At 40.0% G+C, this 12,754-nt stretch overlaps 1 protein-coding gene across 1 annotated transcript in view; it reads left to right on the forward strand.

The window, feature by feature from the left end:
• EP300 (E1A binding protein p300) overlaps window positions 1-12,754 on the forward strand; it is a 100,360-nt gene that overhangs the window by 65,223 nt on the left and 22,383 nt on the right. Inside the window, exons 13-20 of the mRNA XM_061639242.1 lie at window positions 186-341; window positions 877-1,335; window positions 1,783-1,974; window positions 3,558-3,714; window positions 4,574-4,692; window positions 5,048-5,287; window positions 6,161-6,249; window positions 8,716-8,796. Coding sequence (XP_061495226.1) covers window positions 186-341; window positions 877-1,335; window positions 1,783-1,974; window positions 3,558-3,714; window positions 4,574-4,692; window positions 5,048-5,287; window positions 6,161-6,249; window positions 8,716-8,796 — 1,493 coding nt within the window. The remainder of the gene's footprint in view (window positions 1-185; window positions 342-876; window positions 1,336-1,782; window positions 1,975-3,557; window positions 3,715-4,573; window positions 4,693-5,047; window positions 5,288-6,160; window positions 6,250-8,715; window positions 8,797-12,754) is intronic.

Here is a 12,754-nt window from a genome sequence, read left to right on the forward strand (position 1 = left end):
AGTCCTATTTAAGTCTCTGGCACTAGTAGTCTGTGCAAACCTATTTTGCAATTTACAGGACAAGGGGGTATCAACAATATGCTATATTGTCAGTACCTGGAAGTACCTTGCCAAACTAACTCTGCCTCTTAAAGATAATTACTTGATACAATATTTTATTCATTCATAGTAATACTTTGTTACAGATGGGATTTTCCCCACGTATGCAACAGCAAGGGGTTGCACAGCCTTCCAATCAAAACCAGTTCCTGCAACAGACCCAATTTCCTACATTGTCCCCTGGAATGAATCCAACAAGCACGCCTATGACTCAGCCTGGCAATCAGACTCCAACTTCTCAAGTATGTTGAGAGAAGTTCCATTGGCAGACTTGTTGAATGTAGAATTGCTTGTGTGGTACAGATGGATAAATGGGACATAAAAAGAACAAAATTGTTCATACAAATCAGTGTGTTTAATTAAGGCATTTATATACTGCTTAATCATTAGCATTTCTAAGTGGTGTACTTAAAAATAACTGGCGCAATTGATTTATCTAGTAGGGACCATCTTTCATACAAAGATATTTCCTGCTTATCCTTAACACTCTGGGAACTGCCTTCCATTTTGCTCACATTCTCATTGAATATAGAATATACTGTCCTAATTGACAGCTAGTTGTACAGGAGTACCACTGAGTGTGGGAAGCAGGAGGATGGACCAACGCCCTGTCCATTTTCCAAAGTGGACTTCTGGCAAGTCACATCCTCCATGTCTTTCTTGACTTTGGGTTCCCGAGTGGGGAGTTGATAGTACTTGGACTGGATATGGCCTTGGGACCTTCCATTTGATGCCAAGGTAGTGTATTCAGATACTGACAGTTCTGTGTTTCAACAGGCACAAATGACCAGCTCTTCCTGTCCTGTGACTTCTCCAGTAATGGCTCCAGGTTCTCAAGGGAGTCATATTCATTGTCCCCCTATTCCACAGTCTACTTTACATCGAAACTCTCCTTCTCCAGTACCAAGTCGTACTCCCACACCTCATCATACACCCCCAGGTCTGGTGTCCCAACAGCAGCAGCCACCAGCACCACCACAGGCAGCAATTGCCTCTGCTCCTGCCACTGTTTCTCAAACGATGCCACCTGGACCACCGTCACAAACTATGCATCTCCCTCAGAGGCAGACTCCAACACCTCCCCAGGCTCAATTGACTCCACAAGTGCAGACTTCAGTTTCTGTTACCCCTTCCGCAGAGCAGCAGCTGCCACAGCAACCTCTTTCACAACAGAGCACAACTGCATCTGTGCCCACCCCAACAACAGCACTGCAACCTCAGCATCCTACAACACCTGTAAGGAAACTAAGTTTTCTACTGCTATTAAGAGTGAAAGCTCAACCTTGGGCAGATTCTTCTTCGGTTTAGGTTGTTTATATTACAGTATCAGTGATTAAATGTTTTCTAACAACTCAACTGCATGCATTGCAGTAAGGAATAGTACTGGACACTGTCTTTTGCATAGCAGGGTTTCACAAGGAAGTTCAGTGTTATCAAAGATGTTTGATACAATATGTATGCGGTTTCAGGGAGTGGGGCAGAAAGTAGTGTAACTAGATATACTTCCATAAAATATTCCATGGAATATTGGATTCATAGCACATCTTATTAGGATGCATGTGGAATAAGTTGCTTGAGATACCACCTAGAGAAGCACAAAATCAAGCAAAGAATAAAGTTACTGCAAAACTGTGGCATTACTTAACATCTGGATTTACTGTTTTTATTGCTTTTGTTCTTTAGCTTTCGCAGCCAGGTGCAAACATTGATGGGCAGGTATCAAACCCACCATCCACCAGCAGTGCAGATGTGAACTCTCAACAGGCTGCCCCTGAGCAGCAGCAGCAGCAGCCTTTGGCTGAAGTTAAAATGGAGGTTAAAATGGAAGAGGAGGAGTCAGAACAAACAGACATTCAAATGGAGGAGAAGCCAGAGGTGAGTGTATAGCATACATACTACATAAGCCTAGTGCCTCACTTCTTTATTTTATCACATTTGCATCTTGCTCCTCCAAAAAGCTCAGGGTGGGATACAGGGGTTGCATTTTATTCACACAACTGTATGAAGTAGATTAGGCTGAAAAGATTGAGTGGCTCAAGGTCGCCCTGTAAGTGTCATGAATAAGCATGGATTTTATCCCGGGTCTAATTAGGCATCGTTCTGTCCACTACAGAGTCTGACTTGCTGATTGGGAAAGTTGATAAACAAAACTGAAATGCTTCAAAAAATGGTGTGTTTAGCCCACATGTCCTGTCTGTCTAGTCTGAGGCATAATGCAAGCAGGGTTAGAAGCTAATTTCAAATAGCGACCTAAGCACCTTACTTACTATCAGTTACTTCTGTTAGACCAGGGGTGGGGAACAGGTTCTGGCCAGTAGGTCAGACCCTGATTAACCCCACACTGTGGGCCATTTTGACAGGTGACTGGGGCTTCCCACCTGTAAGTCACCTGATACAGCCCACACTAAAGCCAAACCTGCAAAGGAAAATCCTTTGCATATCTGGCTTCAATTCCAGCTGGTGATACAAATCCTGCTTGGGGGCTTTCGGTAAGTACTGATCACAGCAGGTTTGCTGTAAACACCAATCAGCTGTTTGGCACTGACAGCAAGCTCGCTTTGGGCAGGCATTGATTACACTATGGAGTCAATAGCAATTCTCACCAAAGAACAATCAGGAGGACTTTAAAAGACTCCTGATTGATCCTTGGCAGTCATCTCTACCTGCCCCATACATGATGTCATATGTGACATTGTGTGTGGGGCAGGTGGGTTTGGTTTGGGGAGGAAGTTTCACTGGCCAAATTGGGACCTGTACTTAGCCTAATTTGGCCTGTGGGCCAGAGGCTCCCCACCCCTGTGTTAGGCTGCCTTGTAACTGCAGTAGGACTACTGTCTGCTATGCATTATACAGTTTTGAGGAGATGTAACCGGTTTTCCTTACAGTGGCATGCTCTTTATATCTATATAGCTTCCTACCTTCAAAGTTTGTGTTTTCTATGCAAAGTGCCATTTTGAAGGGGAAAGTATGAAAGCGTTATGTTAATAGTAATATGAAAACATCACGTAGATTGCCTGCGCTATTTCAATGCACCTATGCCGGGAGATGATGATTGACTATGGCAGCCTAGTCTGTATACATATGATAATAGTCTTGTGTACAGTTGTTGCATGTGATTATTTACTCATGGGGTAATATCTTAAGTGTTGTTCTAAGAATAGACTCATTGAAACCAACAGACTTGAGTCCCTTGATTTCAGTGGGCCTCCTCTGAGTATGATTAAGTTGGATATCATTCATTATTTTACACCTTTTCCTACACAGAAAAGAATGCATAGAGTTTGAAATGTCCCTTAGTCTGAAATGGGAACAAGCTTCATGAGAGTGAAATGGTCTCATCATTTGCAATAGGGGAAGAACATCATTGTGTTACAAACTGCTTTCTTCATTATTTATATGTGCAATTTCTTGAAGTTGTAATGAACTTTTTGCTCAAAAGTGTCTTACTACATTCTCAGGTTAAGGTAGAATCCATGGCAGAGGAATGCAAATCTGAACCAACAGAGCAGGAGGAGAAAAAAACAGAAGTGAAGCAAGAAGTGAAGGAAGAGGAGGAAAGACCTAGTACTCCAGGCACTCAGTCTTCACCAGCTTCAGGACAGTCAAAGAGGAAAAGTCAGTTAACATTTTCTTGTTAGCTACATAAAAGCTGAGCAGTTTTCTTAAGTATGGGAGACTTGAATTTGTATATTAACATTTTGGTAATAGGAATCACTTGTGTAGGACATCCTTTATCTAGTGTAACACTGATTGGAAGACAGGCCTATGAAGTGTATCTATTTAATATTAGCAAAACCTTACACTTACTGCATACACTACAGTTATACCTCAGATGCGTTCCTGGACATTACTTCTTTAACAGAAAGTAGGCTACCAAAGATAGAAATAACATGGAAAGAATAGGGATAGGTTCCTACACCTGCTCGTAGATGTTGGGGGCAGCTTCAACAGGGGCTTTAAATGGTGCCTACCTGGCATCCGCCTACTTCCCTCCCCCTTCTCCTCCTCTGAATGTATTGGATCCTTCCCTTCCCAGCCCTGGGAGAAAGCAAGAGATCTTTTTAATGCAAAGCAAACACATAATCTTGTTAGTTTCACCCTAGCAAAGCAAAGGAACAGGCTTGAAAGTTTATCCATAGCAAAGCTAAGCTGGCCAGTTTCTTCTTTAAAAAAGCCTTCCTTAAAAGGAGCTTCCTTCCTGGAGGATTTGTTAACTGAGATATTACTGTAGCTCTTGAGTAAATTATTTTTAATTCTTACTGAGGTATCATATCAAACCCATGCCTGTTACAAATTATAGGCTCTCTCTAACATTTTGACATTGGATGCTGCTGCCCTGGGCTCCTTTGGGAGGAGGGTATAATTTAATAAATAAATACTAAGTGGTGGAACTGTAAATGAAACATAGCCAGGGTGTTATATTAGATTTCTAATTTTATTGGTTAATTTAATGTTGCATGTTTCTTTTTACAAGTTTTCAAGCCAGAAGAGTTGAGGCAGGCACTTATGCCAACCTTGGAGGCACTTTACCGTCAGGACCCAGAGTCTCTTCCCTTCCGACAGCCTGTGGATCCCCAACTACTAGGAATTCCTGTGAGTGTTTTGAAAAAGCAGTTTTTTTCTCTTAATGCATAGCCATTTTTCCAGGACTTTTGTTTATACCTACAAAAACCTGTAGCTCCATCTCATTTTTTTCTACTTTAGGAGCTGGCTTAGGGTTGGAAACCACGAGGTCTTCTTCAAAACAAAGCTCTCTCCTTTCAGTTTGAGAAGTAGTAGTTTAGTATGGGGCATCCTTCTCTTTGATTGGCTGGAAGCATTTTTTTTTCCTTTCTGAGCAGACATTTCCTCAGGATTTCAGATGGTGTGCTTGCTTTGCAGATGAGAGAAGCAGCTTCAGCAAGGACATCCCATTCTAATACGGGATTTTTAAATTTTTATTTTGCAGGATTACTTTGATATCGTAAAGAACCCCATGGATCTTTCTACTATCAAGCGGAAGCTTGACACAGGACAGTACCAGGAGCCATGGCAATATGTGGATGATATTTGGCTCATGTTCAACAATGCCTGGCTTTACAACCGTAAAACGTCTAGAGTATACAAGTACTGTTCTAAGCTGGCAGAGGTGTTTGAGCAGGAAATTGATCCAGTTATGCAGAGCCTTGGCTATTGTTGTGGACGAAAGGTAAGGGGAGTCATATTAAATTAAACTTCAGGAAATTATCAAAACACTTGAATTCCTCATTTTAAGCATCATTTGTCAGTTTTGAACACTAATATAGAAATCAAGTATGGTGAACTAAGCATATTTTAGAACTGTCTTAAATTGGGTTCACTGCTTATTCCAGAGTTGCTTCAATGTTAAATGCAACATATACTTGTATTACTACATGTAAGCAATAAAGCAGATGGCTTTCCAAGGCACAAGAACTTTGTGGTCCCCAGTCTATCTCTGTGTATACTTGTGTACAAAATATTTACAGCAGTATTTTGGATGTTCAGATTGACTTTGGGATAAGCAGTGTTCAATCAGACATACTTTCAAGTAAGCATGCATAACACTGCTGCCTAATACATTGCACAGGGTACAGGATATTTAGTGCTATGGGATATATGGAATGAATGAATGTGTAAATGTATCCTCATTAGCACACTAAATTTGTACATTGTATTCTGATTCTAGGAGCTCTTTGTGCTTGTAGACAGAGCTGAACCTGAATTGCCAAAACCGAATCTTCCATCTCTTGACTCTCCTTGTATGAATCGATAGCCAATACTGCACAGAAAATTATAAATTTTATTATCTCTGTGCAGTCCTAAATACAGCTTCTCTGCCTGTGCAGAGCAACCTTCTAGAACTTACCCTTTTAAAAAAAACTAACTCAGAGCCCATTCCCTGGAGATAGTACACATGCCCCCACTGGGTGGGATCTGTCCCTTCCTGGCTTAGTTGCTTTCTGGCTGCCAACGATGTAGCAACATTTGGAACTTTACTTGTGAGTGTCCCATTCCTTGGATGTCGGTAAGCAACCTGTGTTTCTCCCCCTCCCCTTTGCAGTTGGAATTTTCACCACAGACTTTATGTTGCTATGGCAAACAGTTATGCACAATCCCGCGAGATGCTACATACTACAGTTACCAAAACAGGTAAGAAAACCTTTTGCTGCATAATTATGCCTGCTGTGAAAAATTGTTAGCGGCAAGCATGCTCTTATACTTTTAGCATCTCTAAGCAGATTACTTGCCATGCAAGCTGACTGTCCTGTTGCATCATTTGACTTTTTCTCCATGTTTTGGAAATTAGGATATTAATTTAAACTCTCTATATGTATTTGATAAGTTCAAAGGCTTTGCAGTGAACCCGTCACTTTTCTTCTGTAGAAAAAACAGCAAACAAAAAAGCATACATGTCTGCATCATGAGTTCAACTGTCTTTTCCCAAGGGAGTCACTTTTCTCTGTTTTAGATAACAGTTGTCTCAATGAAAGCTGTAGTAGTTCAGATGTGTTTAAGAGCCAAATTCAAAGCAGGGTGCTTGCTTAGTCAGAGATAGGCTGACTGTGCTGTAGCCTAGTCTCTGGTGATCTCACTCTCAACTAGAATTTCTTTGGTACGCTCTTGTGTGTGTGCTTGGGATCTTTTAACTACTGAGGCATAATCGTGTCAAGTGTTGCTGACTATGCACTCTTGCTTAAGAAGTTAAGTGTCTTGCTGGATCAAACCGAGGTCCACCATCTTTTGTGGAAATTTCAGTAAACCAGCAAGCTTCTCTGTGGTCCACTGGTGGACCTGCAGCCTTCCTTTTGTGCTAGATTCCTTTTTTTCTGAACTAGAAACTGAATTAGTATATAGAAGTGAGGTCTCTGGAGTTGTTCCATTAAAATAACCATTACTGTGTGTCTTTGTTGTACCAGTTCCACCTGCATGATGGTGGCAGTCTTTCTTAAGACTTGCTTTCCGATGTATAACAGTTTTATCTTCTGCTTTGGGATTGGCGAACATCTTATAGGAAAACTGTGCTTGGAGCTTTTTTGAGAGAGGAAGCAACACTGAAAATGCAGAGTAGGAGACTTGTTCTGCCTGCTTTTTTTTTTTTGCAGGAGTTTAGGTGCAGATGATGTTTTTGGTGGGTTGCTGAAGTAGGAGGCTAGTTCCTTTGCATATCTAAAGCCAAACTTTGGTGTATTTCTATAATTTTACAGCATCAAGCCATAAGTCATTTTTATCACAAAATTTAAGAAATTTTCATATGCATATATACAAGCTAGGATCCAAAGAACTGCTTTAGGCGTGTACATGGATTTGGGCATTCCTACTGGTAATTTTTGTATTCAACAGACCCTCATGCCATTTTGAAGCTCCCCTTAATTTCAAAAATTATGTGGAATCAAAGGTTGCTGTCTAAAACATAACAAGGCAAAGCTCCCTGTGAGCAGAACTCCCAAGTGGTTCTTTGGATACCCAAATCAATGTTTGTCATTGTATCAGTGTAACAAGTAAACTAACCTATTATAGATAGGAAAAGTGGGTGGTGAAGAAGTGATCCATTCCTTAGCAGTTACGATTTGTAAAGTGTTGGTTTTGTTTTGCTTTGCTTTATAAACCTGTCACAGTTTTGTTTCTGTTTTTGTTCCTTTTTGTTGTGTGTTTGCACCCAAATTAACTTGCTCAGTGTGGAAAGGTCTGCTGCAGCTTTTGTGTACACTTTTGAGGGTAAAAACATCTTGATTAAGCACTCAACATTAATTTAGATGAAGATGGAATCCTTTTAATATTTCAATTGTATATCAGTTTGAAGGCATGGAACATCAGTATATCACATATTAAAGGCATACATATGCATAGCTGATTGTCATATGCCTTAAAGTACCTAACATTTTGGCAGATCGCTAACATTGCATAGAAATTGTTTTGGGGATAGTTTACTGCTGCTTTAAACAGATGTCTTAAGCAAAAACACTTCAGGAGGGAAAGACTGCGGTCTGTCAACATTTGAGCATTCTCAAGATGGATTGTTTTCACCCCTTTCCAGCCCTCTCCTGGCAGATGTTCTTGTGAAAAGAATTGCTACCCTGGTGCAGATGTCAGAGCAGCAATTGCTCTTTCCCTCTTTCTTCTTTATTTTGATTCTCTGCTTTATGCGGCATTGATTATTGAAATGAGGGCATGGGCATACTAAAATTGAATACTTTTTTATTTGCTATAATTTGCTGCTTGTTATCCCATTTGAGAGATTTAATGCTAATCTGTGCTTTGCCTTGGCTTTCTGCTTTGTGTTGTCCTGTCTTGCTTCTGTGTTTTTGTTTTTTGTCCTACAAATCCCCATTTCTTTGTTCGTGTATGTGTGTTTTTTTATTTCTCCTTCATGCTTATCGTTGTCCGCACTTGGCTTTGATTGCAAAAAAACCAACCCAAACAAACAAACCAAACCAACCAAACACAAACTCTGGGTCCCATAAATCTTCATCATTGAATGTCCCTGTCGCCGTTGATGACCTGCTCTCTGCTCCCGCCCCCCTCCTTGGCCTGCTGTGATTGGTGACTCCGTTGCTTGGCTTGGGCTGTGTTGTGTGGACGGAACAGTTCACCCAAATATGGCCTTCTTGCCGACAGGTATCATTTCTGTGAGAAGTGCTTCAATGAAATCCAAGGAGAGAGCGTTTCTTTGGGGGACGACCCATCACAGCCTCAAACGTGAGTAGCCATCTCCTTTATAATTATTTTTAAATTTCTTAAAATATTTACCATCAGTCAATCTCATAGTCTAAATACCACAACATAGTATTTATGTTACCAATCTCATAGTCTAAATACTACAACATGAAACAACTTGCACCAAATTATGGTAAAATTTCTTACTTCATGCTGAGACTTTGTGCAAATTATGGGAGGAACAGAAGAAAGGCATTTGTTGAAAACTAGATAAACCTTGTATGTTTCAGAACAAGCTCTTTTTTAAAAACATTGTCATATTGGGGGGAGAATAAGAAACATCACCTTTTAAAAGTAGAAGAATTCTGCCAGTTTCTGTGCTAGCATTCATATAATGTGTAATAATTTTTCATCCCACTTGAGCCTGCAAAACTTTTTTTGCTTCTGCTTGTAGAAAGTGACTTCACAGCTTGCTCAGTAAACTAGCCCTACGCATTTAAGAAAAATGCTGTTGGCATGCAAAAGCTCGCCCAGTTCTCTCTTGTGTGTGTGCGCATACACACACACCCCATGCCTACATCTGACCTCTATGTATGAACAGGAGATCTAGCAAACTGCTGATCTGGAAGGAATTGTATCAAGCAAATACCTAATTGAAAGTTGACTTTGAAAGCACAAATGATAAGACTTTCTGTTAAAAATTTTGTTGTATTAAAGCAAAATATTCAAGTGAATTATTTGATAGAAATTGCACTCATGTTCTGACACTTTGAATAATTCTATGCCTTTATATTGGCTACATTTACATGCCACATCCTCTTCTCCTTAGGTACATGTGCAAAGACGAGATCAGAAGCTTTTGCATGTTGTCGGAATCTTAAACTGGCCAATCTTAACTATGGTTTGAAACAATCTAACTTGAAACTGTGGATTATGAAGTTGGTTTGTTTCAGACAACCTATAGATAAAGTTAGCCACGGTTCAGATGACATAACAAGTTGCTGTTAAACCTAAAGATGAAGCAGAAGCTTCAGAACTCAAAGGAGGGGGAGTGCTCAAATTCAAGGCTTCTTGTGGCTCATCTTGTGCTGCTAATCTGTGATCTGGCATGAAATCGATGTGTAAGGCTCTTTTGCTTCAATATCTATAACTTTATGCTCATAGTTCCAGAATATGTAAAATAGGTCACAGTAAGAGTGGAAGCCTCTATATAGAGGTGCAGATGTCGTTTTTGTGGTGGAGGGTTATATAACTGACGGGTTCTGGATATATGTGAAACTAAAAACAGGGAAGGTAGTAGAAGCAGGAAAGAACCTGATACTGAGAATGAAATGAGAGGCATCTGTAAGGAATGTTGGCTAAAATCTTATTCTTCAGTAGGGTCCACCAATAATTTAACTTATTGAAAGAAGATATGTAGTAGATTTTCTGGTGAATCTGTGGTATTTTCCATTACAGCACAATATAGTGTGGTGGTTCATGAAGCACAATCAAATTACTGTTATTTGGAGATGACCTTATATTTAATGATCTACGGTATATTAGTCTCAAGATTACTAATACACAAGGTGCCAGTTGCTTAACAAGTAGCTTGAGTTTGTAGTGAGACTATTCTATATAAGAAATGTTCTTAAATGTATTAACCCTGAATTGAGCATTATTACAGTGCGAAATGAATAAAATAAAAAGTGCACACAACATTACCTTTAAGCATATAGCTTGTGAATGGGACTGTGCATTTTATCAGACTGAAGTAAAATCAAGCAAAACCAAACAAGTGGATAGTGATTTAATTTTAGTTCCTTTACATGGGAGGATGGTACATCCATCCTAAATGCTTGTTACCTTAAGTGCTTAAAACACTGTTTTAATATGTTTTATGATAAAATATATTTGATCTTGGCAGTCATAATTTTAAGTCAGATTGAATTCTGAGAGGGCATATATACTTCAGAAAATGAAAGTTTGCTAACCTTCAAAAGGTGGAAGGGAACTAGCCAGGAAAAGCTTCTCTAGGCAACAGTTGTATGACTAGAGTACCACTAACAAAGAACATTCTAGATCATTTCCCCCAAACTTCTTGGGTCATGAGTTGAAAGGATCTGTAACTGGTTAAAGAACAATGAGCAAAGAGTAGGAAAATACGGACAGTCCTCATAAGGCAGGGATGTGAGAAGTGGATTCACACAAGGATGTGTATTGGACTGGTGCTTTTTGTCTTGTTCATAAATGACCTGGAGTTATGCATGAGCAATGAAGTAGACAGGTTTGTTGATGATACCAAATTATTCAAAGAGGTAAAGCCAAAAAGGAGGATTTTGAGTGAATGGGCATTATTAAAATAGCAAATGTGGTTCAGTGTAAGTAAGTATGAAGTGATGTGCATCAGGGCAAAAAATCCTAACTTCACTTATATGCTTATGGGGTCTGACTTGGTGGTGACTGACCAGGAGCAAGAACTTGGAGTCATGGTGGGTAGCTCAGTGAAAATGGCGTATTGTGTGGCAGCTGTGAAAAAGGCCAGTTCCGTGTTAGACATCATTAGGAGAAGGATTAAAAGAAACCTCCCCATATCATAATGCCATTATAGAAATCTGTAGTGTGGCCACAACTACCCAATAAAAATTGGAAGGGGTGAAGGGTCTTGGCTTGTACTAAGGTGAGTTTCTGAGTGCACTGTGGCACCTGTAGGTGTCACACTAGGGACTCCAGTCTAGATTTTACAACTACACTCCATACCTCAATTAGCAGAGGCACCTTCTCCCAGGATGTCAGAGCAGTATGGGAGACCTGTGGCATTCCTTCAGATTACCAGGGCCCCGATCACTTAGGCCTTAAAGATTAAAACCATTAATTTGAATTGTGGTTGGAAACCAAGCAGTAATCAACCCTCTTAAGTGCAATATAATCCCTGCAGACAGCCTCAGTTAGACTGGGTGCTACATTCTAGATCAACTTCTGAAAAGTCTTGTAAGACAGCTTCATTGAGAGCACACTGCAGTGGTTCATTGATTGAAGTTACAAAAGTGTGTACTTTGGCAGTTAATAATAATTTCCTGCTAATTTAGTTAGTCTGACATCATTCTGAGAGTGCTTTTCAATAAAACATCTCCAAAGTGGCTTGTAATAATAGAAAAGAATGAAACAACAAAACTACAATAATCAAAATCATGTGTCTGATGAAGTGGACTCTAATCCGTGAAAGCTTATACCATAATAAAATGTGTTGGTCTTTAAGGTGCCACAAGACTCTCTGTTGATTTTGCTGTAACAGACTAACATGGCTACCCCTCTGGAAACAATCAACCAAGTAAGCAGCAAACTGCAGACACGATTTCATAAAATAATAGTCACTAAAATAATAGTTTAAACAAAAGGCAGCAGCAATCCAATTAAAAGCCTAGGTAAAAAGAAACATCTGAATGAAGGTGGATATAGCTGCTAAATGCATCTGAAGAGGGAGACTCTTCAAAGGCAAAACACCATCACTGAAAAGGCACTCCCTCACTAAAAGGTGAGGGCACCTGGAGAAAAGTGTCAGAAGCAAATCTCAAAGGAGAGAGAATGGTCCTTTTTAAGTACTGTAGTCCCAAGGTGTTCAGGGCTTAAAGGTCAAAAATGGCACTTTGAACTGAACCTGGAAACATACTGGTAGCATTGTAGAACTTTCAATACTGGTGAGATGCTCAAAATTACATCCCAGTTAACTGTTTAGCTGCTGTGTTTCAAACTAGTTGAAGTTCCTGAACAGTCCTTACAGACAGTCCCACATACAGCACTTTGATGTTTCCAGAGCATGTACGGCTATCTTTGTCAAGAAAAGTTCACAGTTGAGAGAGGATAAGGGAGCCTGACTAACCCATCTGCTTGCCATAAGTTGTGTGTGAATAAATGTTAGCCCTTAAATATGATGTTTCAGAAAGCATAATTCAAACTATCAAATACATTTAAATGTTGTGCCACTCTGCACTCATATGCTCCCCAACCATGACAGAGGGTG

This window comes from Rhineura floridana, chromosome 8 (genome assembly GCF_030035675.1).
Source record: "Rhineura floridana isolate rRhiFlo1 chromosome 8, rRhiFlo1.hap2, whole genome shotgun sequence".
NCBI lineage: Eukaryota > Metazoa > Chordata > Lepidosauria > Squamata > Rhineuridae > Rhineura > Rhineura floridana.